Source organism: Gadus macrocephalus, chromosome 6 (assembly GCF_031168955.1).
Source record: "Gadus macrocephalus chromosome 6, ASM3116895v1".
Taxonomy (NCBI): domain Eukaryota; kingdom Metazoa; phylum Chordata; class Actinopteri; order Gadiformes; family Gadidae; genus Gadus; species Gadus macrocephalus.
In genome coordinates, this window is record NC_082387.1 from 26,870,686 (window position 1) to 26,896,250 (window position 25,565).

A 25,565-nucleotide genomic window follows, 5' to 3' on the forward strand; every position below is an offset into this window, starting at 1 on the left:
GCACGCACAGCAAGAGCATGCAATGTATAAATTGGTGACCGGAATAAAGTAGCATTTAAATGACCAACGTGGTAAAAATACAACGAAAATAAATCTCTTCAACAAAAAGGGGGCGTGCCTCCGAGTAATGCCGCAAGACTTTCGACAACCAACAACAATACGTTCGTATCGGTACACTAAGGATGTTGATAGAACCAAGTGCCAAGCACTAACCAATACTAGGTCAACCCATTCCCCGTATACAACACTGATGGCTAGGAGAAGAGCTACACGATGCTAAGCACTGCTTTTATTGTGTTGCAGGACGATGGAGGGAAGGGCCATCGTACGGGCTCCTACGACGTGGAACACTAGCGACGGCCCCCCGGCCAAGTCCATCGCTGTAGTTTGATTGTATTCATTTTGTTCTCTTTCGCCTTTTGTTGCTCAAAAGTATTCTTTTAATTTATTTTTTTAATCGAATTGAAGTCGAATTCGACAGCCTGTAATAATGTTTGGGACCGCTTTGAATTCTGTGTATTAAGAAAGAACAATGATTGATTTTGTACTTTTTTTAAATCATCTGTATAATTGGAAAATAACATGACACACAAACTGTAGAAGAGGAATATTAAAGTTTTTTTACATGTAGGCGTTTGTGTGTGAACTCACGTACCAAAGGCTTTCACCAGGCAGCCCTGTTTAGCAAGGCATGAGAGTAGGGACTTGATCCATGGACTCTGTCTGACTCACCCTCACACTGTGACTGATTTCTGTTGACCGAGGGCAGGCCGACACTCTGAGCCAGCTAGCTGTTAGCCACGTAGCGAACAAAGGAGGATTCAGAGTGCGGTCACTGAGTGTTCCTGTCTCTCTCAAGAGGCTGTTTGCTTTGTCTCAATCCAACCCATCCTGTTTACAAACACTTTCCATCCCATAAGCCCTGGGTAGGACTGTACCATCCAGTATGCAGGGACGGGTTTTCCCAGAGGGGAGCCTGTCTGACACCCCAGACTCAAAGGTTGTGGGTTCATCCCCAAATGTCTCCGTGTCCCTCATGGTCTTAGGTCCGACCCCCTGCACAGGGACGTGAGCTAGAGGATTCCCCGTGGCAACAGGGTGACCGCGGGGTGTTGTGCGTTCCACATTTAACCAGAGCCGATGTGTGACGTCACCCAACATTAATCACCGGCTCCACCTGACCCTTTGTTATTCAGCCGGGGCTGAGTCAGCATGTGGAATATTAATATTAATATCACATCGGCATGGAGACGGACTGACTGACAGAGACCGACTGACAGAGACAGACAGACTGAAAGAGAGAGAGACTAACAGAGATATAGTGACAGAGACAGACTGACAGAGAGACTGAGAGACTGACTGACAGAGACAAACTGACAGAGACCGACTGACAGAGACAGACAGACTGACAGTCAGACAGAGAGACGGACTGACTGACAGAGAGACGGACTGACAGAGACAGACAGACTGAAAGAGAGAGAGACTAACAGAGACATACTGACAGAGACAGACTGACAGAGACAGACAGACTGACAGTCAGACAGAGAGACAGACTGACTGGCAGACAGACAGACTGACAGAGAGACGGACTGACAGAGAGACAGACTGACAGAGAGACAGACTAACAGAGAGAGAGAGACTGTCAGAGACTGACTGACAGAGAGACGGACTGACAGAGAGAGAGACAGACAGACTGACTAACAGAGAGAGAGAGACTATCAGAGACAGACTGACAGAGAGAGACTGTCCATAACAGGAGTTCTTAAAGGCTTTTCAGAATGTGGACCACAGGCCAACTGGGTTGACTGGTGGACCGGTGCCCTCTGACCTCTGAATCCAAGCTCATGGTCCTCAGAGTTTCTAATGGCTCTCAAACTGGGAGGAGCATGTTGGGTCCTTAACCAGGGATTAAGAAAGGGTTAACAAACACAGACGGCCTTCACGTAGACACGACAAACTCTACAGCTAACCATCACTGTCACCTGGCGTTCCATTAAGGACTGGGATAAAACATGCTATGAAATAATACAAAGGTTATGAGATGATATCTGGAATGATATTCTCCACGTTTGGATGTGAATGCTGAAACAGTGAGCAGGTTTTGAGGTTTAGACTCACTGGTCCACAGAGACAGAGCTAGGGCAGACGACCACACCCGGATTGTTAATATATATAATATAATGACGCATTGGTCAAACTCGACATAGTCTTTATTTATGTTTCGGCAATTACAGATTGAGTTGATACAATAAACTGATGGATAATAATTAACAGGTTGTCATGGTCTGTGTCGTGTTTTGGTGTGTTTTCCTGTGTTTCGCTCCTGTGTTGATTACTGCTCCCTCCCCTAATGTGTCTCAGCTGTTCCTCGTTGCGTGTCTTGTGTTTGGTATTTAAGCCCTTGTCTTTCCTTTGTTCCTGGTGCTGGTGGTTTGTTGGTCCTGCGTGTTCTCTGTAGTTACCTGTGTTCCCTTGCTCCTTGCCTTAGCCTTTTGGTGGAAATAAAGTGCCGTTTTCCCTACCCGTCTGCATCTGGGTGTTCACTAGTGGTGAAACGGATCAGTGTGTCCACGGTTCGGTTCAGATAACCGTTTTGGGCCTCGGTTTCGGATACGGTTCGGATTAGGATCATGTCCGTGATAGTAAAAAGGCAGACTTTTTTTTGACTGAGGGTTTGGGGGAGAAACACAAAAATGAATGAGACCCACAGGCTATTTGCAATGTGTTAATTGACTGCAATCAGACAACTTGCAAGGCTTTTTTGTGCAATAAATGCATTTGAAAACATGGTGCACTGAGTGTAACATGTAAGGGATAACGGCCGATGAGGCTTAGAACTCTGGCGACGAGCGCAGCATGAAGCCAGAGTTGCCTCTACCTGTCCATTATTTCCATCGAACCGGTCGACCTCGAAGGCCGTTATCCCGCTTATCACCCGTTTGTATTTATCTCCCGTATATTTTGAATATAATTGTATCAATTACTTTCTTTAAATTTAGGAATCGTTTAAAGCCCAGTTTGTTTTGAACGCTGACAGGCTGAAGGGAGGGGCGGGAAAAGTCTCATTGGCTCGGGCAGCACTGGAGAGAATGCATTCCGCTGGGTCCTAAACACCCTTTGGTATCGGACGTAGGCTACAGTAGGCAAAATACGCTACATAAGGCAATGCCTTCACAAAACCGAAATCCGTGGATCTCCAGAATGCTCCGAACTGTGGTAAACGAACCGAACGGATTCGGATACAATTCGAATCCGCTGCAGGCCTAGTGTTCACCTGCCTGCCTGCACCCACAACCCTGACAGAATGACAGCACCAAGATTGGACCCAGCGGACGCTCTATTTTGCCGTGAGTTGGAGGATTTGTTGGTGTCTATAATCATAGCTATGGATGGCTGGGAGAACATTCCAAGCAGAAAGGAGCAGGAGGCTGTGTTGGGGCGTACGTGCAGGGCTGTTGCGTCAAGGCCCGAGTTGAGGGACGTCTTACCCGAGTGGGCAGTCGAGCTGCTCAACCCCACAACCTTTTGGCCGGAGAGCTACATGCCCACGCCACCGGACATTGGTGACCGGCCTAAGCCTCCACGCTCCTGCTCTCAGCATCTGCCCCCGGTCCCCAGCTACCAGCCTCTGTCCCCGGTCCCCTGCTACCAGCCTCTGCCCCCGGTCCCCAGCTACCAGCCTCTGCCTCCGGTCCCCTGCTACCAGCCTCGACCCCCGGTTCCCCGCTACCAGCCTCCTCCCTTACGGACAATCAGAGTGGGGGTGGTGAGTTTGGGGTACCACCCGGTTCCTCCTGGCACTCCAGCTCCTGAACTCACTCCGGTCCCCGAGCCCTGTCCGGTTCCTGAGCCCACTCCTCGCCTTCCAGAGGGGGACCGACCTCTGCTCCTGTCTGAGGAGGTCCGCCCTGCGCTCCTGCGTGAGGAGGTCCGCCCTCTGCTCCTGCCGGAGGGGGCCCTCCCTCCAGACCGTCCAGCGGAGGCACGCCCCCTGCTCCATCCTGAGGGGGCCCTCCCTCCACTCCTTCCCGAGGGGGGTCCCTCTTCAAGGCCTTCCAGAGGGGTCCCGCCTTCCAAACCTTTTGGAAGGGGCACGCCCTCTTCTCCAGAGGGGACCCGCCCTCTACCTGGCCTTCCTCCAGAGGGGTCCCGCCCTCTACCTGGCCTTCCTCCAGAGGGGACCCGCCCTCTACCTGGCCTGCCTCCTGAGGGGACCCGCCCTCTACCTGGCCTTCCTCCAGAGGGGTCCCGCCCTCTACCTCGCCTTCCTCCAGAGGGGACCCGCCCTCTACCTCGCCTTCCTCCAGAGGGGACCCGCCCTCTACCTGGCCTTCCTCCAGAGGGGACCCGCCCTCTACCTGGTCTTCCTTCAGAGGGGACCCGCCCTCTACCTGGCCTTTCTCCAGAGGGGACCCGCCCTCTACCTGGCCTTCCTCCAGAGGGGACTCGCCCTCTACCTGCCATTCATCCAGAGGGGACCCGCCCTCTACCTGGCCTTCCTCCTGAGGGGACCAGCCCTCTACCTCGTCTTCGCCGGCCTCCTGAAGGGTTCTGCCTTTGCCGCTGCCGGCCTTTAGAGGGGTTTCCTTGCCGCTGCAGGCCTCCTGAGGGACTGGCCCTCAGGAGATCTCAGAGCCAGGAAATCGGGCCTTGTCTCGTCGTAAGACTGGCCACACTACAAGATTCGAGGGTGCGATGCTCTCTACTTCGTATCATTCACGTTTGCAAGATATTTAGAAAATCTAAGATTTAGAACTAACATAAATGCTTTTTACATTTTTGTCATAAAGGTTCCAGTAGTTTTTATATCTGCTCAATGCGGTAATTCCTCACAGTAGTTGCGTTGCGCGTGACATGAACTATACAAAGTAGACGCAGCAACAACGTAGCCTAGCAACAAAGCGTCGACAATGGATCCCAAGTACCTAGCACTAGGCATCATGCTGGCGGTCCTCTGCACAGAGACGGAAAGGAAGAAAAAGAAGAAAAGATTGTGGACTCGTTCTTGGGTTGAAAATGCAGGGACGTTGCTGCCACATTTCCACCAAAGTTGTCTCCATTATATTGCTCCATTTTCTATCGTTTTCTTTATTAGCATTCTTCTTGTTATTGATCGCATTCATTTTTGCAGTAGTTACTCCTACTCAGCGTACTGCAGTGAAGTCAGTTGGTAAACACTGCGCGTGAGCGCCAGCTGTTCGCGGGCTTCCCTCACGCAACTGGGGGCGTGGTTCCCTCATGTCAACAATGGATACGTCATGCGATATCCTCTCTGAGCCTGTCTGTCTGCGGGCCCGTCTCACCTCCCACAGCCCCAGTATCTGAGGACTGACGTCGTTCTGCTCCACCTCCAGTCCCGTTTCCTCATGGAGCTCCCGGAGTCCCGCCGCCACCAGCTAACACACACACACACGCACGCACACGCACGCACGCTCGCACGCCCACGCACACGCGCACACACACACCAGACACACACACTTCAAATGAATGATTGGATAGTGAGGAGCATTTAAGCGATGTTGACATGATGTTGACATGATGTTGACATGATGTTGAGTTGATGTTGACATGATGTAGACGTGATGTAGACGTGATGTAGACGTGATGTAGACGTGATGTAGACGTGATGTATAGACGTGATGTATAGACGTGATGTAGACATGATGTAGACATTACCGAAACTTGGCCCGGTCGGACCGCGAGGGCCCTTCCTACCCGAAACTTGGCCCAGTCGGAGTGCAGGAAGGGGGGGCCTGGACTTTCACAATCTTCGCTCGGTGAATGTGAGGGATGTTTGATCGGATAGTTATGACGAAGAATCATAATGTGAATCTGATATTCTATAAATGTCTTGATATCATCTTTCGTCTCAACACTTCTGCTGCAGCCGCTTAAAGTCTCACTCCGAGAACCTTAAAATATGAATCAATCCATTAGAAGTATGAAAATATCTTCCCGGAGGCGTAACAAGGCAAACAAGGTGTCCTTTGACATCTACGTTTCGAGACGATTGCAACAGTGCCACACATGATCATATTTGAATATGTTTCGGGGTAGAAATTAGCTGTCGATTTTGGAGGCCTTTATCAATAATGACCAGCTATAGATTTGCTTCCCGATGGAGATTTTTGACAAATTACATGTTATTTAGCATCTACACGTTAAGCTGAGTCCAATGAGATCAAGCTCGCCCTCTTGCCACACCGAGATCATGTCCTAGACCATATGTACCATGTAAAATACATGTTACCATTTGCTAGAGTGTCATGCTTGGTGTCATTGGACTCAGCTCAACGTGTAGATGCTAAATAACATGTCATTTGTCACAAATTTTTATCGGGAAGTAAATCAATAGCTGCTCATTATTGATTAAGGCCTTCAATTTCGACAGCTAATTACTACCATTAAACATGTTCGAATATGCTCATCTGTGGCACCGTTGCAATCGCCTGGAAGCGTAGATGTTGAAGGACACCTTGTTCGCCCTCTTACGCCACCGGGAAGATATCTACATACGTCTGATTGACTAATGAATTAATTCAGCTATTCCCTCAGAAGTCTGGGGTCAAAAGGTCAAAAGGAGCCGGCACCACGCCGCTTATGAGACAACAAAAGTTTATATGTGTTTCTCTCATAACTTTTTGTCATTATTAAAGAGAGGCCTGATTCTCAGATATGCAGGTTGGATGGCTAGGGTGTAGGTCTGGGAAGAACTTCAGGCCAAAATCTTGCAAGCGAGCCACTGGGTGAGGTGCAACGAGATGGAGCACTTGCTGAGTCATTTCCTGTAAGCCACAGGTTGAAGCGTATATGCGTCCTTTGAGACCCCCTTTGATATATAAGAGACCCCAAGGCTTACTTAAATGTTGTCGACTCAGTCACCTATTGCATCACTTCCTTTAGGGCTTCGGCCTCCTAATTGATCATTGTAGTATAATTGAATGCCCTCTTTCATATATATGATACCTCCACCACTGGGACGTGGCAGCAATTCTTCAAATCCATATGGGGAGGGGGGGGGGGGGGGTGATGCTTGTGGACAGTAGGGTTGTACACTAGACATAAATAGGAAGCAAACTCAGGAGAAGGAATGAACTCTCATAAATATTTATTTAATAAATTGTTTCAAAAATAGGTTATAGAAGAAGTCTAAACTGCACAAAATAAAAACATCCAAGCTGCCCTTTAAGGATACCTTGGAATATATGTCTATTTTTTAACCATCGGACCCTAGTTTACGACAAAAACAACACAAGCTCCTTTGCCGCGTGGTTTTTAGAACCATGTAAGGATTAGAGGGGCTGGTCGATAGCAACCACCATTGCAACCATGACGGTCAAGTGACTGGATGTAGCCCCGTTGAAAAAAATAGAATACCACTCTACACACTCAGGAGATTAATGATATTTAAATTATTATGAACATGAAGTCTTTATTTGCATGGGTTTACATTTCGTTCTGTGCAGCATGGAAAAATCGGAAACACTCCCATTCAGAATGCATTGGTTTACATTTCATTCTTTGGAGCACAGATATTTTTATTTATTTTCAGTTTTTGAGGAGGTGCTTCAAAGATGCCAATTTTTCTGCAATAATCCAAAATCCAATGGAAAAACCCGTTGGCTTTTTGTCAAGGGAACCCAGGGCGACGCTCACTTCCGGGTTGGCCAACATGCGTCCACCCTCCACCACGCTATACTGTAAAAACACATGTTCAAGTTGAATGATAATGCATGAATTTATTCTTTATTCTGCCATAGAATTTATTTAAGGGGGGGGGGGGGGCATACAAGTCTTTTGGCCATAGTGGATCTAGATCTGTTCCGGAGGAGATAATACACACCCTGCAGCCAATCAGAATACGAGTATTCCCCCAGACTGTGGTATAAACAATATTATTCACGAGTTATAACCAACCCCTACACATCAATATTAATGATAACCCATTATTATACGGTATGATTTCTAGATGTCACGTCCGCTCGCGACACTGGACTTGCGAGGCATCAACGCGGACTTCGATTCACATAGCCAAAAACAAGACAATAGATCTATGGCTAGATCAAAACATCAAGACATACAATTCTAAAAAGAACAGATGAAGCAGCTACCCTTTTTTCCTTTGAGGTTTGCCTGAGCAGCGCACCAGCATTTAATATATCCGTGAATTGTCACAATTTCTCAGAATCAAAGGTGAAAGTAGAAACGGGTGGCCTAAAGCTGTTATATTGTTCACAGAAAAGTTTAAGTAGTAACGGGTGGCCAAAAGCTGTCATATTGTTAGTTATCACAGACAATTTTTAACAATAAATGTTCTGTACGGAGCTCCTTAAGGGACATTAGGGAGAACGCTCCCGGACAGAACCTTAGTTTGGAAGTCGTGCTTAGTGACACTACAAATACTTCCAATGGAAATACATGGGTTTGAAATTTGTGCTTTTTGACACGGAAATTTTGAAAATACGTGTCCCTGATCACGTTTCAATACATTAAATAACGTGACAGTGTCATGTATTTTCGTGAGACCGGGTTGCCCCTGGACGATCTGGTATGCTTTGTTGATCTGAATAAACCTTGTTTACTCGTTTTGTAAACGAGACAAATACCATGGTCTATAATAGCATGGACAGTCGGGTCACAAGTTGATCTGGCTGCCTGCTCTTAGGTGGAAGACTAGTTATGTATTTTAGTACTGCAGCTGACCAAGTCTCTGGCTCATCGGCACAATGGAATGGAATCTTCATTTGAAATATTTTCCCCCCAAAATGTTATAAGTTCGAATCCCGTAATGTATGCTTTGTTGATCTGAATGAACTTTATGTCTCAAAGTGATACCGCCTTGCGTCACATTGCGTTGCTTAAAGATTAAGCAATTGCATTGCTTAATCCGATCTAGCTGTCATGCATGTAAACGCATTCATTTCCGAAGTCGCTGCTTTGCTTACAGAGACATCCAGTGAAAGGGGACAACAACACCACATCAGGTGACCGAAATGATAGAATGAGCGCATAAGTGTTTTTGGCTAGTTTCAAGCAGTGGGGGGGAACATTAGGTTTTGATTAACTGGATGTAAAGGCGTCTTATTTTTTGGAAACGCGACCAATGCATGGTCTTAACAACATGGATAGTAGGGTCACAAGTTGATCTGGCTGCCTTTCGTGTTTTCAAGAAGAATTAGTGAATTTTAATATAGCCTACTACGGCGGATATTTCCACAGTGGGTCAACGGCACAATGGAATGGAATTGCGGTTTGTTATATTTTTTCCCCGCAATGGTATGAATTCGAATCACGTAATGTATCATATTTTAAACATTAATTTTCCATTTATTTCGGCTTAGAACGGTTCTACGTGACAAGTTTCTTCCAATTACACTACAAAAACGAATGAGATTAGAATCTTTTTGACATTTTATTGAATAACAAATCAAAGAGGCATTCGCAAGGACAGCTACGTGTCTGGTCCCGATTTCGAACACCTGGCGTAGCCACGACAACAAGCGAAGCATTCGGCTGAGGGTCACCACTTAACACGGTCACGACTTGAACTGCAACACCGGTCCGACCACCGAGAAGAGGATCATGGCGACCCAGGTCCAAAAGGTCCAGAAGGTCCTGGTCCACCTGAGCGGGGGGAACGCAGCTGCGCAGTGCGCCCGGTTCGTCCAGGTCAGTCTAGCGACGCATCTCCGCAGGGATGTCCATGCTGCCAGAAAAAGCAAGACCGTGCAATGCATATATTGTTGACTGGATTAAAGCAGCAATGAAATCAAGTGTGTAAGAGGTTTTAAAAACGACCTTAAAACCAATGACGTGGTACAAATAGAAAGAAAACACATCTCATCCCCCATTAACAATGGGCGCAGCCATCTTCTTTACGAGTTGTACAACTCTGCTCGCTCTACTTTTGCTGCTATCCATTTTGATGCTAGGCTGGTACGAACGACCAGCTTCAGCGAGAACGTGACGTATTTCCCTTGCTCCAGCCTTCCAGTTTGCTATTTGTGTCCGACGAGTTTAAGAAAACTATTTTGGAAAAAATAAATAATCCCGTGTATAATGGTTGCCAGCCTTTACAGAAACATTAACATTGCAAGCCTTTTACATTGCAGTAATATTTTGCAATTTTCGCAAATTTTTATTTCAACAAGTGCTGTCGTGTTTCTGTCGAGCCACGAGGGGGAGTAGCGGGCTAGTCATCATTAGCAACATAGCCTCTTTGGCAAACCAGCTAGAAAACCCAACTTTACAACTTTTACATTTCACGCAAAGCAAGACCATAAATTGGAAACCGGATTAAAGCAGCAATGAAATCAAGTGTAAGAGGATTTAAAATCGACATTACAACCCCCAACGTGGTACAAATACAGAGAAAATACAGCTCGATCCCCATTGACTATGGGCGCAGCTATCTTGTTTGCTAGTTGTACAGATCTGCTCGCTCTACTTTGAAAGCGACTAGATACTACGACCGAAAGGGGGCGTGCCTCAGTGAAATGCCGCAAGAAAGCTGGGAGATTGGCGACTTCACCACTTCGTACATCCAAATGGATAGCAGCATTTGAAAGCGACGAGATACGACCAAAAGGGGGCGTGCCTCAGTGAAATGCCGCAAGCAAGCTGGGAGATTTGCGACTTTACCACTTCGTAAATCCAAATGGATAGCAGCATAAGAACAGCGCATTAGCGCAACTAATTTTACACAACATTACACAACTGTGTCGGTCTCAGTTCTGTTCACACAGTGTGTGTGTGTGTGTGTGTGTGTGTGTGTGTGTGTGTGTGTGTGCGACACGTGTGATTTTGTGATGTGTTGTTCCGACAGAGCATCACGGGGCACTTCGGCGGTCAGGATGAGACGCAGGTCGTCTGTTACCTTGACAACAACCGTTTCATCCTGAGTCAGGGAGCGGGCCAGCGAGTCCCCCTCAAGGTGTGTGTGTGTGTGTGTGTGTGTGTGTGTGTGTGTGTGTGTGTGTGTGTGTGTGTGTGTGTGTGTGTGTGTGTGTGTGTGTGTGTGTGTGTGTGTGTGTGTGTGTGTGTGTGTGTGTGTGTGTGTGTGTGTGTGTGTGTGTGTGTTGTTAACACACAGACACACAAAAGCTACACACTAGTACACCATTATGACAACACACCAAAACAATCACACTTATCCATGTCACAACGCACACACACACACACTCATATACATTACATGCTCACTATAATGTGTTGGTTTTCTGTTTTCCAGAGACCCGCCTTCTGTCCCTTCAAGCACCTGTCAGTCACTCAGGCCGCTGCTATCCCATTGGACGTCCAGGACCGTGGGGTGGATGTTGTCGTGGTTGTCATCCTGCAGACAGCCAATCAGAGAGTGCTGCTGACGAGACGAGCAGCCGGACTTCGAATATTCCCTGGGCTCTGGGTCCCCCCAGGTGTGTGTGTGTGTGTGTATCTTGTGTATTCCATGTGTGTTTAGTAATGTGTATCTTGTGTATTACATGTGTGTTTAGTAATGTGTATCTTGTGTGTTCCATGTGTGTTTAGTAATGTGTATCTTGTGTATTACATGTGTGTTTAGTAATGTGTATCTTGTGTGTTCCATGTGTGTTTAGTAATGTGTATCTTGTGTGTTCCATGTGTGTTTAGTAATGTGTATCTTGTGTATTACATGTGTGTTTAATAATTGATGTGTGTTCCAGGAGGACATGTGGAGCTGGAGGAGACGGTACGTGTCAACATCATGTAAACATCATGTCTACTAAGGGTGTAACGGTACACAAAAGTCACGGTTCGGTACGTACCTCGGTTTTTAAGTCACGGTACGGTACGGTACGGTACGGTTCATAGTTAAGGGGGAAATTTAAAAAAACTGCTTGTTTGTCAACAACAGAGAATGGCCGTGTATCAGCAGCAATGAAATGAAGCAATGCATTCCCAGACGGGGGTTGTTGATGGTGTTGTAAGCTGGGTTTGCACCGCTCGTTTTGTTTTTCCACAGCAACAGTGTTAGTGACACCTGGATGGTGCCTTTTCAAACGCGTGTGCTAGGGATGTTTACATATTTTGTATGAATCATGTATCAATCTGTTTATTTCAACAACTGCGCCATTAACATTCAACATCTAAATGATTTCAACGTGGGCTTAGGCAGATAGACCTACATGAGGCGAAAACGGATCGTTATTTATTTTTATCTATTAATTATTTATTTATAATTAATAGATAACACAGCCTGCATGACGGTGAACTATCCACGTCAAAAATAGAACTTCACACGGTGTGTATTTTTACAATTTATTTCTTACCAGCATTCGTAGTGTTGATCAGTAGAGAAATAGTCTGCCACTCCGCCAAAGACGTTGACGTTGCTTAGCAACCGAGGACGCTATTCACCAACGGAAGTTGTGAAGGCCCATGCAAGTCAACGTAGCGTTCAACAGCATTGAGAAGAGCCGTGTGATGAATAACGATAGTCACATTCATTATACGATATTCTACGTGACTCTGACTATTCGACGATCGTTGCCCGCTATGTACTCCACATTTATGTACCGCGGTACACCTCTGTTACCGCTCTGAAGTGCCTGTACCGTGACGGTTCGGTACAAATACGTGTACCGTTACACCCCTAATGTCTACATCATGTCAACATCATGTCAACATCGCTTAAATGTGTGTGTGTGTGTGTGTGTGTGTGCGTGTGTGGGTGTGGGCGTGTGTGCGTGTGTGTTAGCTGGTGGCGGCGGGACTCCGGGAGCTCCAGGAGGAAACGGGACTGGAGGTGGAGCAGAACGACGTCAGTCCTCTGATACTGGGGCTGTGGGAGGTGAGACGGGCCGCAGACAGACAGGCTCAGAGAGACAGACATGCTGACAGACAGACAGTTCAATGGTCGTGCTTCTAAGGCCATTATGCAGATAGTCTGTATCGGCATCATACAACTAACTCTTCTCTGTGTGTGTGTGTGTGTGTGTGTGTGTGTGTGTGTGTGTGTGTGTGTGTGTGTGTGTGTGTGTGTGTGTGTGTGTGTGTGTGTGTGTGTGTGTGTGTGTGTGTGTGTGTGTGTGTGTGTGTTATAGTCTGCGTACCCCGCCCGTCTGGCCAGAGGATCTCCTTTCAGACATCACATCGTTACCTTTATGCTGCTGCACTGCCCCCACACACACCAGGAGCTGCAGGTACACACACACACACACACACACACACACACACACACACACACACACACACACACACACACACACACACACACACACACACACACACACACACACACACACACACACACACACACACACACACACACACACACACACACACACCAGGAGCTACAGGTACACACACACTCACTCACTCACATAATCGTTTGTGTGTGTCCCAGGTGTGTCTGCGTCCGGACCCTGCGGAGGTGAGTGCGTGTCTCTGGGTGGACCGGGACCTCGCCCGCAGCATCGTGGGGGGGGCCGACGGGGAGGAAGGGGGGCTGCAGCCCCCCCCGCCCCCAGCCGTCAGGTACCCCTTAACTTACCTTAGGGTCGGTACCCCCTTACCTTACCTTGGTGGCCGTACCCCCTTTCCGTACCTCAGCGGCCGTACCCCCTTACCTTACCTCAGTGTCCGTACCCCCTTTCCTTTCCTTGGTGTCCGTACCCCCTTACCTTACCTCAGTGTCCGTACCCCCTTTCCTTACCTTGGTGTCCGTACCCCCTTACCTTACCTAAGTGTCCGTACCCCCTTACCTTACCTTGGTACCCCTTCCCCTCCAGGGTGACGGAGGTCCTGCCGGACGGGGCCCTGAGGGGCTCCCTGCTGCCCGGGGCCGTGCTGTGTGCCCGGGCCCCTGCTGAGGGCCCCGACGTGGAGCGGGTCATTACCGGGACCAAGTACGCCCTGGGGCTCTGGCTGGACAGCCTGGCCCCCCGGCAGTCCTCCTCCACCGCTGGGGGGTCCTGCTGACTACGGACCGGTCCATTGTGGGGGTCGGCTTAGTTCTGGAGGTAGAGAAGGGCCGGCTGGTAACCGGAAGGTTGCTTGCTAGACCGGTCCAGTGGGGACCTGGACCAGCTGAAGACAACCAATCAACTATTCACTTCACCTCTGCAGGGACACGAACATGATTGAAGAGCGGCGTTGAAACAGTCTTTCCTTTCTGTGTAATGTGCCTTCTGGCCACCAGGTGGCAGTGCAGACTGTTCAACTGCATCAATAAAGAAAGATGACACTGACCTTTTGGATGTTTCCTTTGTGTTCTCTTGTTTTAATAAATAACAGTGCATTTCCATAAATATCACACCCACTGACTAACCAACTATCAATAAAATTCCATCCCCAGCGAATGACTTCTAAAGTCGATCCACAGCTGAGACACATTAGGGGAGGGAGCAGTAATCAACACAGGAGGGAAACACAGGGAAACACACCAAAACACGACACAGACCATGACAGTCCCTTTTGGCCCGTTCAGACTACACGATTTCAGCCCGATTTTGCCCCGATTCTTCCGCCGCAGACAAATTTGCGATCGGGTTACTGTACGTCCACACCAGGAGCGACCAACGCTTTGGTCGCTGCGAATTTTCGCTGCGAATTTTTCTGTCGCTCAAGTCGCTCATGACGTACAATTCAATTATGCAGACGCATTTAAAGGAGCCGTATGAGTTTAGTAGGCCCTACCGACAGCCATATCAAATATTGAACTCTCCCATACACCTTGGCCATATTGCCGAGACGGTTTTGCTTGTTCGATAAAGTGCTTCGACAACAAGTAGGACAGTGATTCCCCCCAATATAAAAATCCTAAAATGTAGGCTAATTACAACCGAGAACAAAAAACCCTGCGTGCTGTAGTAGTTGAAATATGTTTCACTGATCTGGATCTGCAAATCATGATCTGCACTCATTCGTCGCATTCAAAACAAATAGACGTTAGCGCACATGGCTAATTTGCATACGTGCACAGGACTGGTTGGCTCCGCAAGGCAAATAATGGAACATATCTATCTATCTAGGTCTTTCTGTCTATCTATCTATCAACGCGTGTCTAGTTTTAATGTGATGTATTGTGTGTATGTCCAGTCAGACTTGTTCTGTGTGGTCTTGTAGGCTACTGTCCTGTGTGGGACGAACCACCTAAATGGATTCCCGACGATTTGTGTCGTTTGGTATTAATAAAGACTTGACTATCTATCTATCTGACTATTTAATTAAAAATTATTCACCTCAGGCTCCGTGAATAGTGGGGAATAGAGGGATAAAAGACAAGAGATATATCCCTTGTCATTTATCCCTCGTCTTGTCGATTAGTTTGTTTATGTGACGGTTTTGTTTAAAGCATGCTACACGCGATTGGTTGGTTAGATTGGTGGCATGTAGAGCAAATTATAATGATTCCCGCTTAAATACGAACGTTCTAGATGTAGCCTATAAATACTCCCGCTTATCATCACTTGATATCCAAACCACTATGGCGTTTCGATCTCTGAACTGAAAAAGGGTGGGTTCGTACAACACCGGGTGCCCAGTTACAGCCGCGATTAATACTTCAGCCGACATTTTGTTCAGTGAGTGAATAAAGGTAGGTAGGAACCAAAGTGCCTGCCGATGTTCCCTGGGATCCACGCAAGCGAAGAGCGTCTACATTCCGATTGGCTGTCACTGTCCGTCCACACCAGAAGCGAATTGAGCGACCAAATCGCCGGAAGTCATTCACTTTCTATGGGCAAGAGCGACCAAAGCGACCAACGCTACCAGCGGCCAAAGTTGAGCGACAAGAGCGTCAAAAAGAAGTTGAAAACTTTTTAACTTTATGCAAATGACTATTATTCGCTTCAGCGACCAAACACTGACAGCCAATCGGAATGTAGACGCTCTTCGCTTGCGTGGATCCCAGGGAACATCGGCAGGCACTTTGGTTCCTACCTACCTTTATTCACTCACTGAACAAAATGTCGGCTGAAGTATTAATCGCGGCTGTAACTGGGCACCCGGTGTTGTACGAACCCACCCTTTTTCAGTTCAGAGATCGAAACGCCATAGTGGTTTGGATATCAAGTGATGATAAGCGGGAGAATTTATAGGCTACATCTAGAACGTTCGTATTTAAGCGGGAATCATTATAATTTGCTCTACATGCCACCAATCTAACCAACCAATCGCGTGTAGCATGCTTTAAACAAAACCGTCACATAAACAAACTAATCGACAAGACGAGGGATAAATGACAAGGGATATATCTCTTGTCTTTTATCCCTCTATTCCCCACTATTCACGGAGCCTGAGGTGAATAATTTTTAATTAAATAGTCTAGATAGATAGATAGTCAAGTCTTTATTAATACCAAACGACACAAATCGTCGGGAATCCATTTAGGTGGTTCGTCCCACACAGGACAGTAGCCTACAAGACCACACAGAACAAGTCTGACTGGACATACACACAATACATCACATTAAAACTAGACACGCGTTGATAGATAGATAGAAAGACCTAGATAGATAGATATGTTCCATTATTTGCCTTGCGGAGCCAACCAGTCCTGTGCACGTATGCAAATTAGCCATGTGCGCTAACGTCTATTTGTTTTAAATGCGACGAATGAGTGCAGATCATGATTTGCAGATCCAGATCAGTGAAACATATTTCAACTACTACAGCACGCAGGGTTTTTTGTTCTCGGTTGTAATTAGCCTACATTTTAGGATTTTTATATTGGGGGGAATCAGTGTCCTACTTGTTGACGAAGCACTTTATCGAACAAGCAAAACCGTCTCGGCAATATGGCCAAGGTGTATGGGAGAGTTCAATATTTGATATGGCTGTCTGTAGGGCCTACTAAACGCATACGGCTCTTTTAAATGCGTCTGCATAATTGAATTGTACGTCATGAGCGAATGAGTGACCCAAGCGAACAGAAAAATTCGCAGCGAAAATTCGCAGCGAAAATTCGCAGCGACCAAAGCGTCTTCGACGCTTTGGTCGCTCCTGGTGTGGACGTACAGTAACTCTTGCGATCTGCGACGCTTTCGTCTGCGACGCTCGAAAACCCCACAGCGAAAAGTTTGGCATTTCAGAATTTTTTGGCGAATCGCATGACGTATCCATTGTTGACATGAGGGAACCACGCCCCCAGTTGCGTGAGGGAAGCCCGCGAACAGCTGGCGCTCACGCGCAGTGTTTACCAACTGACTTCACTGCAGTACGCTGAGTAGGAGTAACTACTGCAAAAATGAATGCGATCAATAAGAAGAATGCTAATAAAGAAAACGATGGAAAATGGAGCAATATAATGGAGACAACTTTGATGGAAATGTGGCAGCAAAGTCCCTGCATTTTCAACCCAAGAACGAGTCCACAATCTTCTTCCTTTTCTTCCTTTCCGTCTCTGTGCAGAGGACCGCCAGCATGATGCCTAGTGCTAGGGTTAGGGTTAGGTACTTGGGATCCATTGTTGACGCTTTGTTGCTAGGCTACGTTGTTGCTGCGTCTACTTTGTATAGTTCATGTCACGCGCAACGCAACTACTGTGAGGAATTACCGCATTGAGCAGATATAAAAACTACTGGAACCTTTATGACAAAAATGTAAAAAGCATTTATGTTAGTTCTAAATCTTAGATTTTCAAAATATCTTGCAAACGTGAACGATAAGAAGTAGAGAGCATCGCACCCTCGAATCTTGTAGTGTGGCCAGTCTGCCGACGAGACAAGGCCCGATTTCTTGGCTCTGAGATCGTATAGTGTGACATGTTAAATCGTGGAGGAATGTCTGAGAATCGTGTAGTCTGAACCGGCCATTAAGGGTCGACTCCCAGGCAACCCACGACAAGCAAAAAAAAACACGAAGAAAGTCAAACCCAAATAGGTTGGGAGGAGGGGAGCCAGGAGGAGGGAAGCAAAAAAAACCGATATGGACTGGGGCAGAGCGGAGGGGTGTCAGGCGGGCGGCCAGAAAACTGCCCCAGGGCATGGCAGGGAGCCTCAGGGGGACGGCCTGGGGGGCAAGCAGAGGCAGAGTGAAGGCGGAACCCCTCTAAAGGCCGGCAGCGGCGAAGGCGGAACCCTTCAGGAGGCCGGCGAAGACGAGGTAGAGGGCGGGTCATCTCTGGAGGAAGGAGAGGTAGAGGTCTTTGCCGGCCTCCTGAAGGGTTCTGCCTTCGCCGCTGCCGGCCTTTAGAGGGGTTTCCTTGCCGCTGCAGGCCTCCTGAGGGACTGAGCCCTCATCGTCCTTGCCGCCGGCCTCCTGAAGGGTTCCGCCTTCACTCTGCCTCTGCTTGCCCCCCAGGCCGTCCGCCTGAGGCTCCCTGCCATGCCCCGGGGCAGTTTTCTGGCCGCCCGCCTGACCCCCCTCCGATCTGCCCCAGTCCATATTTTTTGGGCTGGGGTTTGACTTTCTGCGTGTTTTTTTTTGCTTGTCGTGGGTCGCCTGGGAGTCGACCCTTAATGGCCGGTTCAGACTACACGATTCTCAGACATTCCTCCACGATTTAACATGTCACACTATACGATCTCAGAGCCAGGAAATCGGGCCTTGTCTCGTCGTAAGACTGGCCACACTACAATGCCGCGTTTCCACTGCAGGGTGCGGAACGGAGCGGATCGCAAAGGTGCGGTAGGGAGGGGGCGGTATAGCCCAGCTCAGTTCCGAGGTCGCGTTTCCACTGCCGACAGTACCCTTGGTGGTAGGCCGGATGTCGATCGCCGCGGCAGCTACGTAAACATCGTAAACAACGTCTTCCTACCGAAGAATGCAGACGAACGTCTCCACCTCCTTGTTTGCCCAAGCAAGCTTTTTACGCGACATGTTAATTGTAAAGAATAATACCTCGAGGCTACTGTTTGTTTGTTTTTATCCCCGCGTCACCCGGAAGTGACGATTCTGTCGACCAATCAACGGAGGGGGGGTGTAGCTAGAATTTCACGGGACCCTTTCAGGCGTCTGGTCTCGTTTTGGGTACCGCAACGGAGGAGTCCCGAGAATGGGGCCGGAACGGGTACGGCAAAGTCGGGGTCACGCCCACTTTTGGCGGTGGAAACGCGACCCGACCCGCACCTTTGCGATCCGATCCGTTCCGGGTGCGATGCTCTCTACTTCTTATCGTTCACGTTTGCAAGATATTTTGAAAATCTAAGATTTAGAACCAACATAAATGCTTTTTACATTTTTGTCATAAAGGTTCCAGTAGTTTTTATATCTGCTCAATGAGGTAATTCCTCACAGTAGTTGCGTTGCGCGTGACATGAACTATACAAAGTAGACGCAGCAACAACGTAGCCTAGCAACAAAGCGTCGACAATGGATCCCAAGTACCTAACCCTAACGCCTCGTGCCCACTGCACCGTCAGTCAACGGACGTGGGAAGGCGTGGCTGACGGATGTGGGAGTAGTCTTTGCAGATGCATCCGTCAGCCAATCAAATCGGTTCGCCGGGTTCTTCCCGCTTCTTCCTGCTTGTTGCGAGGCAAGATGACCCGCTTTCCCACTTTCCAGTATCGTCAGAGCCCGAGTCGCGTCACAGTGCTTAAATTTGCATACGCGATCTGATTGGATGACGGATCCGTCGCTGCCGAAAAAGTTGAACATTTTTCAACTTTCTGACGGTGGCGAACGCTCCAACTGAACGGACGGATCCACAATGCATTGCGCGTCCGTCCCCATGCAAAGTCAATGGGCAACGGACAACTGACGGAGGCAGTGGGCACGGGGCGTAACGCCTCGTGCCCACTGCACCGTCAGTCAACGGACGTGGGAAGGCGTGGCTGACGGATGGGGGAGTAGTCTTTGCAGAGGCATACGTCAGCCAAGCCCAAGCATATGCGATCTGATTGGATGACGGAACCGTCGCTGCCGAAAAAGTTGAACATTTTTCAACTTTCTGACGGTGGCGAACGCTCCAAACGAACGGACGGATCCACAATGCATTGCGCGTCCGTCCCCATTCAAAGTCAATGGGCAACGGACAACTGACGGAGGTAGTGGGCACGGGGCGTAACCCTAGCACTAGGCATCATGCTGGCGGTCCTCTGCACAGAGACGGAAAGGAAGAAAAGGAAGAAGATTGTGGACTCGTTCTTGGGTTGAAAATGCAGGGACGTTGCTGCCACATTTCCATCAAAGTTGTCTCCATTATATTGCTCCATTTTCTATCGTTTTCTTTATTAGCATTCTTCTTGTTATTGATCGCATTCATTTTTGCAGTAGTTACTCCTACTCAGCGTACTGCAGTGAAGTCAGTTGGTAAACACTGCGCGTGAGCTCCAGCTGTTCGCGGGCTTCCCTCACGCAACTGGGGGCGTGGTTCCCTCATGTCGACAATGGATAAGTCATGCGATTCTCCAAAAAATTCTGACATGCCAAACTTTTCGCTGTGGGGTTTTCGAGCGTCGCAGGCGAAAGCATCGCAGATCGCAAGAGTTAGGGTTAACCCTAACCCGATCGCAAATTTGTCTGCGACGAAAGAATCGGGGCAAAATCGGGCTGAAATCGTGTAGTCTGAATGGGCAATAAGGGGGGGTACTGTCATGGTCTGTGTCGTGTTTTGGTGTGTTTCCCTGTGTTTCCCTCCTGTGTTCATTACTGCTCCCTCCCCTAATGTGTCTCAGCTGTTCCTCGTTGTGTGTCTTGTGTTTAGTATTTAAGCCCTTGTCTTTCCTTTGTTCCTGGTGCTGTCATTGTGGTTTGTTGGTCCTGCGTGTTCTCTGTTGTTACCTGTGTTCCCTTTCTCCTTGCCTTAGCCTTTTGGCGGAAATAAAGTGCCGTTTTCCCTACCCGTCTGCATCTGGGTCCTACCTGCCTGCCTGCACCCACAACCCCTAACCCCCTGGTGGATCGACTTTAGAAGTCATTCGCTGGGGACGGAATTTTTGATAGTTGGTTAGTCAGTGGGGGTGATATTTATGGAAATGCACTGTTATTTATTAAAACAGAAGAGAACACAAAGGAAACATCCAAAAGGTCAGACAGTGTCATCTTTCTTTATTGATGCAGTTGAACAGTCTGCACTGCCACCTGGTGGCCAGAAGGCACATTACACAGAAAGGAAAGACTGTTTCAACGCCGCTCTTCAATCATGTTCGTGTCCCTGCAGAGGTGAAGTGAATAGTTGATTGGTTGTCTTCAGCTGGTCCAGGTCCCCACTGGACCGGTCTAGCAAGCAACCTTCCGGTTACCAGCCGGCCCTTCTCTACCTCCAGAACTAAGCCGACCCCCACAATGGACCGGTCCGTAGTCAGCAGGACCCCCCAGCGGTGGAGGAGGACTGCCGGGGGGCCAGGCTGTCCAGCCAGAGCCCCAGGGCGTACTTGGTCCCAGTGCTGACCCGCTCCACGTCGGGGCCCTCAGCAGGGGCCCGGGCACACAGCACGGCCCCGGGCAGCAGGGAGCCCCCCAGGGCCCCGTCCGGCAGGACCTCCGTCACCCTGGAGGGGAAGGGGTACCAGGGTAAGGTAAGGGGGTACGGACACTTAGGTAAGGTAAGGGGGTACGGACACTGAGGTAAGGTAAGGGGGTACGGCCACCAAGGTAAGGTAAGGGGGTACGGCCACCAAGGTAAGGTAAGGGGGTACGGCCACCAAGGTAAGGTAAGGGGGTACGGACACCAAGGTAAGGTAAGGGGGTACGGACACCAAGGTAAGGTAAGGGGGTACGGACACCAAGGTAAGGTAAGGGGGTACGGCCACTGAGGTAAGGTAAGGGGGTACGGCCACTGAGGTAAGGTAAGGGGGTACGGCCACTGAGGTAAGGTAAGGGGGTACGGCCACTGAGGTAAGTTAAGGGGGTACGGACACCAAGGTAAGGGGGTACAGACACTAAGGTAAAGTAAGGGGGCATGGACACCAAGGTAAGGTAAGGGGGTACAGACACTAAGGTAAGGGGGTACGGACACCAAGGTAAGGCAAGGGGGTACGGATACCAATGTAAGGTATGGGGGTACGGCCACTAAGGTAAGGGGGTACTAAGATAAGGTAAGGGGTTACAGACACTAAGGTAAGCTAAGGGGGTACCGACCCTAAGGTAAGTTAAGGGGTACCTGACGACTGGGGGCGGGGGGGGCTGCAGCCCCCCTTCCTCCCCGTCGGCCCCCCCCACGATGCTGCGGGCGAGGTCCCGGTCCACCCAGAGACACGCACTCACCTCCGCAGGGTCCGGACGCAGATACACCTGGGACACACACACACACGATTATGTGAGTGAGTGTGTGTGTACCTGTAGCTCCTGGTGTGTGTGTGTGTGTGTGTGTGTGTGTGTGTGTGTGTGTGTGTGTGTGTGTGTGTGTGTGTGTGTGTGTGTGTGTACCTGCAGCTCCTGGTGTGTGTGGGGGCAGTGCAGCAGCATATAGGTAACGATGTGATGTCTAAAAGGAGATCCTCTGGCCAGACGGGCGGGGTACGCAGACTATAACACACACACACACACACACACACACACACACACACACACACACACACACACACACACACACACACACACACACACACACACACACACACACACACACACACACACACACACAGAGAAGAGTTAGTTGTATGATGCCTATACAGACTTTATCTGCATAATGGCCTTAGAAGCACGACCATTGAACTGTCTGTCTGTCAGCATGTCTGTCTCTCTGAGCCTGTCTGTCTGCGGCCCGTCTCACCTCCCACAGCCCCAGTATCTGAGGACTGACGTCGTTCTGCTCCACCTCCAGTCCCGTTTCCTCATGGAGCTCCCGGAGTCCACCAGCCAACACACACGCACACGCACGCACACACGCACGCCCACGCACACGCGCACGCACGCGCACACACATACACACACTTCAAATGAATGATTGGATAGTGAGGAGCATTTAAGCGATGTTGACATGATGTTGACATGATGTTGACATGATGTTGAGTTGATGTTGACATGATGTTGAGATGATGTAGACATGATGTAGACATGATGTTGACATGATGTAGACATGATGTAGACATGATGTAGACGTGATGTTGACATGATGTAGACGTGATGTAGACGTGATGTAGACGTGATGTAGACGTGATGTTGACATGATGTAGACATTAGGGGTGTAACGGTACACGTATTTGTACCGAACTGTCACGGTACAGGCACTTCGGAGCGGTAACAGAGGTGTACCGCGGTACATAAATGTGGTGTACATAGCGGGCAACGATCGTCGAATAGTCTGAGTCACGTAGAATATCGAATAATGAATGTGACTATCGTTATTTATCACACGGCTCTTCTCAATGCTGTTGAACGCTACGTTGACTTGCATGGTTCTTCACAACATCCGGTGGTGAATAGTGTCCTCGGTTGCTAAGCAACGTCAACGTCTTTGGCGGAGTGGCAGACTATTTCTCTACTGATCAACACCACGAATGCTGGTAACAAATAAATTGTAAAAAAAAAGTTATATTTTTGACGTGTATAGTTCACCGTCATGCAGGCTGTGTTCAGTCAAATAAATAATTAATAGATAAAAATAAATAGCGATCCGTTTTCGGCGCATCTGCCTAAGCCCACGTTGAAATAATTTGGATGTTGAATGTTAATGGCGCAGTTGTTGAAATAAACAGATTGATACATGATTCATACAAATCACGAAAGCCTCTCCCTGTGTCATTGTGTGTGTGTGCATCCGAGGCGCGTGCGAGCGTGGGGGGTTTCTTGATTGAGCGATTTTCTAATATTATTTGAATACTTCTCAGCGAATATCGAATAGTATTTTTGCCAGAGATAAACATCCCTAGCACACGCGTTTGAAAAGGCACCATCCAGGTGTCACTAACACTGTTGCTGTGGAAAAAACAAAACGAGCGGTGCAAACCCAGCTTACAACACCATCAACAACCCCCGTCTGGGAATTCATTGCTTCATTTCATTGCTGCTGATACACGGCCATTCTCTGTTGTTGACAAACAAGCAGTTTTTTTAAATTTCCCCCTTAACTATGAACCGTACCGTACCGTGCCGTGCCGTACCGTACCGTACCGTGCCGTACCGTACCGTACCGTGACTTAAAAACCGAGGTACGTACCGAACCGTGACTTTTGTGTACCGTTACACCCTTAGTAGACATGATGTTTACATGATGTTGACACGTACCGTCTCCTCCAGCTCCACATGTCCTCCTGGAACACACATCAATTATTAAACACACATGTAATACACAAGATACACATTACTAAACACACATGGAACACACTAAACACACATGTAACACACAAGATACACACACACACACACACACAAATTACGTGACATACTTATATTACACATGTTTACACACACACACACACACACACACACACACACACACACACACACACACACACACACACACACACACACACACACACACACACACACACACACACACCTACCTACCTGGGGGGACCCAGAGCCCAGGGAATATTCGAAGTCCGGCTGCTCGTCTCGTCAGCAGCACTCTCTGATTGGCTGTCTGCAGGATGACAGCCACGCCCACATCCACCCCACGGTCCTGGACGTCCAATGGGATAGCAGCGGCCTGAGTGACTGACAGGTGCTTGAAGGGACAGAAGGCGGGTCTCTGGAAAAACAGAAAACAAACACATTATAGTGAGCCTGTAATGTATATGAGTGTGTGTGTGTGTGCGTTGTGACATGGATAAGTGTGATTGTCATAATGGTGTACTAGTGTGAAGTTTTTGTGTGTCTGTGTGTTATCATGACACACACACACACACACACACCTTGAGAGGGACTCGCTGGCCCGCCCCCTGACTCAGGATGAAACGGTTGTTGTCAAGGTAACAGCCGACCTGCGTCTCATCCTGACCGCCGAAGTGCCCCGTGATGCTCTGTCGGAACAACACATCACAAAATCACACGCGTCGCACACACACACACACACACACACACACACACACACACACACACACACACACACACACTGTGTGAACAGAACTGAGACCGACACAGTTGTGTAATGTTGTGTAACATTAGTTGCGCTAATGCGCTGTACTAACGTAACGTAACGCAACCTTCGCGCCATGCTGCCGCATCTCTTCGGCAGCATGGACATCCCTGCAGAGATGCGTGGCTAGACTGACCTGGACGAACCGGGCGCACTGCGCAGCTGCGTTCCCCCCGCTCAGGTGGACCAGGACCTTCTGGACCTTTTGGACCTGGGTCTCCATGATCCTCTTCTCGGTGGTAGGACCGGAGTCAGAGTCTACATGGATCCGTCCTGGAACGCAACCGGCAGCGTGCTATGGGTTATCCAACTCAGAGGTTTCACGGGACGTTGGACCTCCTGTGTCGCCGGGTACTCCTATCTGACGTCCACTACCCTGCAGACAGCTGCTGACAAAAGTCCCGTGTTGACACCGGAAGCGCAGTGACTTGCTGTAGCGCCGCCCTCTGTGCGGTTCCCCAATCTGCCCACCAGGGGGGGGTAGAAACTCGTTCAGTCATCAGGGTTTTTAGTTGGGATATTAAAACGGTCAGAGTAACACACCACTCCGTTGTCCGTTTTTACCCAGTGAGGAGGAGACAACACATCCAATACAAACCTCCAGGGTGGATAAATGTGGATAGATCATATTATATCATAT

At 48.7% G+C, this 25,565-nt stretch overlaps 2 protein-coding genes across 3 annotated transcripts; one reads left to right on the forward strand and one right to left on the reverse strand.

Annotated features, from left to right (window-relative positions):
* Positions 1-9,292: 9,292 nt before the first annotated feature.
* Positions 9,293-14,201, forward strand: LOC132458983 (nucleoside diphosphate-linked moiety X motif 17-like). Of its 2 annotated transcripts, none has more exons than XM_060053392.1 (8): positions 9,293-9,669; positions 10,826-10,933; positions 11,231-11,414; positions 11,682-11,707; positions 12,716-12,808; positions 13,062-13,160; positions 13,364-13,516; positions 13,749-14,201. In XM_060053392.1, exons 1-8 carry the CDS (start codon positions 9,583-9,585, stop codon positions 13,827-13,829), a joined length of 831 nt encoding a protein of 276 aa, XP_059909375.1. In that variant the 5' UTR covers positions 9,293-9,582; the 3' UTR covers positions 13,830-14,201. The 2 variants fall into 2 exon arrangements, with proteins under 2 accessions (XP_059909375.1, XP_059909374.1); XM_060053391.1 differs by having other exon boundaries at positions 9,294-9,669; positions 13,364-13,494.
* Positions 14,202-20,935: 6,734 nt separating this feature from the next.
* On the reverse strand, positions 20,936-25,495 carry LOC132459004 (nucleoside diphosphate-linked moiety X motif 17-like). The gene is made up of 8 exons (XM_060053416.1): positions 25,062-25,495; positions 24,702-24,809; positions 24,355-24,538; positions 24,075-24,098; positions 22,619-22,713; positions 22,273-22,371; positions 22,007-22,137; positions 20,936-21,395 (listed from the first exon to the last, which is right to left on the reverse strand). Exons 1-8 carry the CDS (start codon positions 25,146-25,148, stop codon positions 21,206-21,208), a joined length of 918 nt encoding a protein of 305 aa, XP_059909399.1. The 5' UTR covers positions 25,149-25,495; the 3' UTR covers positions 20,936-21,205.
* Between the last annotated feature and the right edge of the window lie 70 nt (positions 25,496-25,565).